At 32.6% G+C, this 6,894-nt stretch overlaps 1 protein-coding gene across 1 annotated transcript; it reads right to left on the reverse strand.

Annotated features, from left to right (window-relative positions):
• Window positions 1–981: 981 nt before the first annotated feature.
• Window positions 982–2,402, reverse strand: LOC112681571 (craniofacial development protein 2-like). Its single transcript, XM_025551815.1, has 4 exons — window positions 1,978–2,402; window positions 1,710–1,920; window positions 1,249–1,571; window positions 982–1,159 (listed from the first exon to the last, which is right to left on the reverse strand). The coding sequence occupies exons 1-4, from the start codon at window positions 2,400–2,402 to the stop codon at window positions 982–984; spliced, it is 1,137 nt and encodes a 378-aa protein (XP_025407600.1).
• Window positions 2,403–6,894: the final 4,492 nt, after the last annotated feature.

Raw genomic sequence — 6,894 nt, forward strand, 5'->3', positions numbered from 1 at the left:
CTCTAGAGAAGATATTTGATTTTAAGTATTTAATTAGAACAAAGTACGTCCTTTCACCTTTATTAATTCAATTACAAATTTCACTATACCAATCATTATTCCCAGTGATTGTTGCGCCAAGGTATTTGAAACTTTGTGTTTTCTTAAATACGTAGTCCTTTATTGCGAGGTTTTCATCTTCACTGTTTTCTGTCTCCATAACTACGGTTTTCTCCTCATTTATCGTTAGCCCTATCTTTCTTGCTTCGTTTATCATTGATGTTGTGTTTTGTACAATTGACTCTTTATCTTCACCTAGAATGTTTATATCGTCTGCAAATCCTAAAACGTCTAGTACAATTTCATCTATTTTGACTCCACGGTTGTTTATTTTTACGCTACGTATCACTTTTTTGAGAGCGATATTGAATGGTAGTGGCGAGAGCGCATCGCCCTGTTTTAGCCCAGTCAATACATCAAACTCGTCTGATAGAGCATTATCTACTCTTACTTGGTACCGTGTATCATTCATGCACATTCTTGTCAGTGAAATAATTTTTTTGGGAATTCTAAATCCATACATTATGTTATACAGGCTGTCACGATGAATACTATCGTACGCTTTTTTGAAGTCTATGAATACCTACCAGACATTTGTTCTGAACTCAAATTTTTTTTCTATTAGTTGTCCAATAGTTGATAGTTGATCAATTGTCGATCTGCCTTTCCGGAATCCACACTGATAGTTCCCTATACACTCCTCTGCTAAAGGTACCAGTCTCCCTAAGAGTATTTTGGAAAATACTTTATACGTTGTGCTCAATAAGGCTATCTCTCTGTAGTTGTCGCAGATCGTCTTATTTCCTTTTTTGTTAAGAGGTATAATTATGAGGTCCATATCCCCAGCACGGTCATAGAAAAATCAGGTTTTCTCGAGTTCTGGTGGGTGTACAACATTTTATTTTGATTGTACAAAATACTGTCAAGGTTTGTTACTATTATTCAAAAGTGGCCGTGCTGGTGATACGGACCTATAATTATGGCTTTGTTCCATTCGTCTGGCAATTTTTCTTCGTACCAGATCTGTTTGCACAGTGTATGTATGGCTTCATGTAATCTTTTACCACCTAGTTTAATGAATTCGGCTAGTTTGCCATCTTGTCCTGGTGCTTTCCAGTTCCTTAATTGTTTATTGCCTTTATTGTTTCATCGAATGTTATCTCCTTGAGTTCTGTCTCTGCTCTTTGTTCTTTCCATTCCGAAACTGACGTCTCTGGCATTTCACCGTTAAGTAGCTCTTCAAAGTATTCACGCCATCTAGATATTTTAGCTTGTGGCTCTATAAATATTCTGTCATTTTTATCTTTGATGGCTTTAAGCATTGGGTTGAATTGTTTACTCTTTTTTATGACTGCAAAAAAATGTCTCACTTTTCCTTGTGTGAAGTTTTGTTCTGTCGATTGTAGGAGTTCGTTCAAATATTTTCTTTTTTCTCTCTGAACGACTTTTTTGCATTCTCTACGTTCGGCCTCGAAAGCTTTCTTAAGGTGTGTTGTCTTGTATTCAATATATTCATGCCTTGCCTCCTTTCTCTTTAAGACCGTATTTCAACACTTATCGTTGTACCAACTCTTTGATTTATGCCTAGATTCTTCCTGTGTTTTCTTTGCGGCAGCTATGATGACTTCTTTTATCGTTTTCCACATGTGTTCTATGTTTTTTTCGCCTACCTGATTCGTTTCTGACTCCTTTTCAATTTCATGAATGTATTTTTGGTTTTCTTCTTCTCGCATAAGTTTGGTGATATCGAATTTCATCATTTTATTATTATTTGTGCATATCTTCTTTAGCTTAATTTTGCATTTTGCTATGACTAAAAAGTGGTCAGTATCACAGTCCGCTCCATGGTAGCTTCTTACATTCAAGATACTAGACCTGAACCTACGGTCAATGAGTACATGATCTATTTGGTTGTACGTATGTCCATTTGGTGATTACCATGTGCACTTGTGGATATCTTTGTGAGGAAAAATTGTACTACTAATGGTCATGTTTCTCAAGGATGCAAATATTATTAGCCTTTGGCCGTTATTATTGCTTCTTTCGTGCGTACTTTGTAGACCAATTTTGGGTATAAACATAGTCTCCTTACCTATTTTTGCGTTGCAATCGCCGATTATAACTTTTATCGTGTTTCTTAGCGATTCATCAAATATTTTGGCTAACTCTTCATAAAAAATATCCTTCTCTATATCTTCTTTGACTTCGGTGGGTGCATGTACGTTAATTATGAATAAATTCATTGGGTTCGTATCTAATCTTGTCGTGCTTATTCGTTCAGATATAGGGTTGAATTCCTTTACATAGCGCACAAAGTTCTTGTGTACGGCGAACCCTACACCTAGTTGATGGATTCTATCCATGCCCCATGATAGATTGTGTAATCATTGACATTTAGTTGGCCTGTGTCGATCCATTTGATCTCTTATAGCGTTGTAATTTTTACACGGTATTCCTTCAGTACATCGGTTAAGTTCTGGCATGCTCCTGTACGGCTCAGGGTATTCCAAGTCGCAATATTTATCTCCTTGTTTTTCCAGGTTCTCCATTAATTATCTGAGGCTTCTTTGACAGTGGTTTCTTAACAATTTTCTTTAACTGGATCGGGTTGTTAACCCGAAGCCAAACCCCCAACCTGGAGGACCAGAACACATCGACCTAATCAGGTCAATATGCGGCCAATATGTAGTAAATTAAAAGATGAAAAGACAAAAAAAATAAATTAACCGACGGTCGAGTTTTGATTGTATTTTTAAAAATATATATATATAAATATTATCATTTTTTAAATAACAAATATTTTTAAAATATAATAAAATTAAATAAATTTTTGTTTTACATCAAACTATTTATAAATCAAGTTTAAAAATTTTAAATAAATATATTATCTTTATATAATTACTCTCATTTAAAAATAAAATAAAATATTATAATTAAAGCTTTATATCTAAATATTTATAAATCAAGTTAAAAATTTGAAATAAATTAAATAAACGTTATAATTATGATAATTATTAATATAATTAATGATAATTATGAATAAATTTAAAAAACAAATATTATATGATAATATTATTTTATTGTTACGAGGAATACATTTAAAATCCACTTTCAGCTTTAATAAGTGGTCTCTTGAAATGGCTTGACCAACAGTTCTCTAATTGTAAATCCATCCCTGGTTGGGCCCTTATTTTAAGAATAAATCTCAGAGCCCCCGGCCATTGCCGGGAATCCAGGTGAGTCAGACTGACACTGAATATAAATCAGTTTCATAAATTTATTTTTATTATTTTGCATTATTTCATTTCCCTTTCGATCTCCCCTCAAATAATAGTATTTATTGATACTGAAAACACTATAAAAATGATGTTATAACTTTCACATAATAATTTTATGATAAATTTAATGTAAATGAAACTAAAAGGGCCTTGATACTTTGTACACAGTTAACGAGTACTGATTATTTAAAAATTAAAAATGGTATGTTATTTATTTGTTTTATGATTCAATAAACTATTGGTTTGTAATTTATTTCTATATTATTTAGATAAAAAAATGTAAAAGGTTTTTTCGAATATAAAATGTAAACGATTATTTTCATTCTTAAAACTTGCAGCGTCCGAGAATTTGAAATATTTTATTATTATTATCATACATTATTAGAATATGGCCAAAGTCCACGTCAAGGACCGAGTCCACTGGATTTATACCTAATTAATATTTTTTAAATATTTAGCTACATTTTTTTTTCATATCCCATAAATGTAATCCAAGAATGCAAAGTACGGAGTCCAACGACATCAACACGGTGAAGACCATGTGTTTTTTCGCTCTTGGTTTCCTGACGTTTAACCGAGCGGACGTCATTCCCCGGCCACTGAATTCTATCAGATTTTTTCCATTTGTCGAAATCATCACCAACTATGGCAAACCCCTTTTTTTCTAGTCATTATTTCGACAGTTATTTTTTTAGATATATATTATTATTGTCATATCACCTGGTCGGTTCCGGGAAGCACGTTGGATTACCTATTTCGTCCACACAAGGCGTCGTAATTATTTTTTACTATCGCCTAAGCGGTTACGATAAAAATAAAAATGCAATAAAAAAGTAAAGGTTTTTTTTTCTCGTATCAGGCACTCAATTACACAGATAAAATCGTTAAACATAAATTAATAACTATCAAAGTGTACATATAGATCAGTTGAACTGCAATAAAATAGACATAAAATTGATAAAATAAACAAATTAAAATAATTCAAAGTATATTTCAGTAAAGGTTAACAATCAGGATACAAAAAAGAATAATGTAAATAAAAAACAAATGTCAAATGACAGAATGCGGAATAAAATAAAAAAAGTTAAAAGGGCCATGAAGACGGCTAAAAGTTGACCGATACATCGCGACGGTCGTCCTTGAACTCTTCGCAATATACCGTCGTTTCCCAGAACCGGTTATTTTATTCAATCCGGGTGTCCCGAACGATAATTGAAAGTACGATGGTACCGAGGCAAAGGAGTGTATTGATCGTCGTATAACTTATATATAACTTTAAGTTTGACGCGGTGTTTAATATGTGGTGGTGAGGGGGACACGTGGCCTCGGCGTCGATTCCACAAAATAAAATAGAAAAAGAAAACACCCACGTCTATTTGTTTCAATAATTTACTAAAAAAAATAATTGAAACAACAAAAAAAAAAATGAACGCTTTTTAAATTGACAGATCGGAGAGTCGGTGTGTTGACCGGTTTGGTGTCCGTCGAAAGATGGGCCTCGTCCGTAGACACCACCCGCCGGCCGCTGGTGCGCTTATCGGCATCAAAAGCTTTCCCCCTCTGCCCGGTGTCCGAGGTAGGTAGGAAAGTGTTAGTGCGATATTATCGCCACCCGGGATGTGGCTGGAGAGAAACTAATGCGGTGCGCGGTGTCGGTGTACATATTGTACCTATGACATCACGGTACCGCATCAAGTTTGACATTAACACACTACAATTTGCGCACCGAACATAAATGAAATTCAGCAAATTTATTTCTCATCGCCCATCACCTGTTACACCATAGAATCATTTACAGTAGTAAATACATTACGATTTTTATGGAAACCCACCGACCCTAATCCACCAAAAAAAAGATCGGAGATCACCACCCCTATTGGGATTATAGGTTCGGCAACGCAGGCGATCATAAGATAGACAAAGCCAACTAAACATAATCAGACATTATATTTAATGTATAAATTATACACGAGGAGGTAAAGTAATGTCACATTATCATAATTCTTTGATATCTTCAATGTTTATGGTTGACATTTTGTTCAGCATATTCGCAATCACCGATTTGATCTATTCGTTTATAATCTGGTTACTTCTCATGATCTGTTATGCGTATTCCGATCACTAAATGTATTATGTAGTCTTATGAACTCGAACGCGGGTGTTGTTTCTTAGATGATTTGTTATCACAGTAAAATGTATTTCTTCGGAATACTAAACCAAAAAATATTCGTAATGTTACTTGCACATTAATTACTACATATTTATAAAAATAATAAAGTGCAATGTTTTACTTAAATATATATACGCCAAAATAAGTTTTCATTGGATAAGATACAACATGATGTATTCCATGCAACGCAGCTACATTTTTCTCGCTTCTTTGTTCGGAGGCAAATTTCACCGACTTATAAATTCAATTCTTATACGTTGACATCCAATGGATGATTTGAACGGTCTTGACACTTATTTATTTTTGGGGATGATGATTAAATTGTTGTGACGGTGAACAAAAGAAAACTATTAAAGCACTTTTAGACAATGACTAAAAATTAATAGTTTTACGTAAACGATAAAAAAGGTGTTAATGTATTCATAATTACTAGCAGATTTTCTACTACAGGTATCAAAAATATACCTAAACGAAATTGTTATATATATATACCGAATGTTCACGCTTAGAGGTAGCATTAAATATTTCAGTTCGATGACCATGTATTGAAATGAGATTTTCAGTGAACGAAAATGAGTACCAAAATACACAATGTCAGTTGAATTTCAAATTTTTGACACGGACAGTACGCGTATGCACAATACAAATTACTTATTTTTAAATAGAAACATGTAGAAAAAAAAAATGGTGATGCCATTTAAAAAAATTAAGTTGTATTGCATAAACGCATACCAAGTAAAAAAAATTGAAATTTGATTAATTCAAATTGAAATTAATTATGTATTTGATACTCGCTTTTATACCCCGAAACTCCATTTCAATACAAGGTCATCGGACTGATATATCTAGTGATACCTTTTAGGGTGATCATACTGTATATATACTTTTATTTCTCTAAGGGACCAAAATATACTATTATTATTTGAAAAGAAATATAAAAGAAAAAAAAATAGTATATTGAATAACCTTCAAGAAACTACAAAAATAATAAAATATTGTTTGTGTGACTATAATTAAAGCGTCTTAAGCCATTTATGAGATGGTTTAAAATATGTTCATTAAATATTTATATACTTTCCTGTATAAATAGTTGCAATATTTAAGAACAGGGGTGCTATGATTAACAATGGTAAAGGTTTAATAAACGATCTACGAATGTTAATCGAATTATCGATAAGATTGTATTGATCTATGAGTTCCTTTTATCAATACGAATGTTATTTGTCATACCATTGATTAAAACTGAGTATCATTAAATTATTTTATTTTATTATAAAAGATCACAGATTAATGGTGTGACGAATAACTTTTATTTCGATAAAAAAAAACCCATAAAACAGTACAACATTATCTGTATGTCGACTAATATTTGTAGATAACTTATTGAACCATCACATTAAGAAATAA

This window comes from Sipha flava, unplaced genomic scaffold (assembly GCF_003268045.1).
Source record: "Sipha flava isolate LNK unplaced genomic scaffold, YSA_version1 19294_pilon_pilon, whole genome shotgun sequence".
Classification (NCBI taxonomy): domain Eukaryota; kingdom Metazoa; phylum Arthropoda; class Insecta; order Hemiptera; family Aphididae; genus Sipha; species Sipha flava.

Coding starts and splice junctions, on each gene's coding strand:
- LOC112681571 (XM_025551815.1), bottom strand. CDS start 2,402: ATGGATAGAATCCATCAACTAGGTGTAGGGTTCGCCGTACACAAGAAC. Junction 1,921..1,977: donor GATATCCACAAGTGCACATG/GTAATCACCAAA, acceptor CATTGACCGTAG/GTTCAGGTCTAGTATCTTGA. Junction 1,572..1,709: donor AGGAGTCAGAAACGAATCAG/GTAGGCGAAAAA, acceptor ACGGTCTTAAAG/AGAAAGGAGGCAAGGCATGA.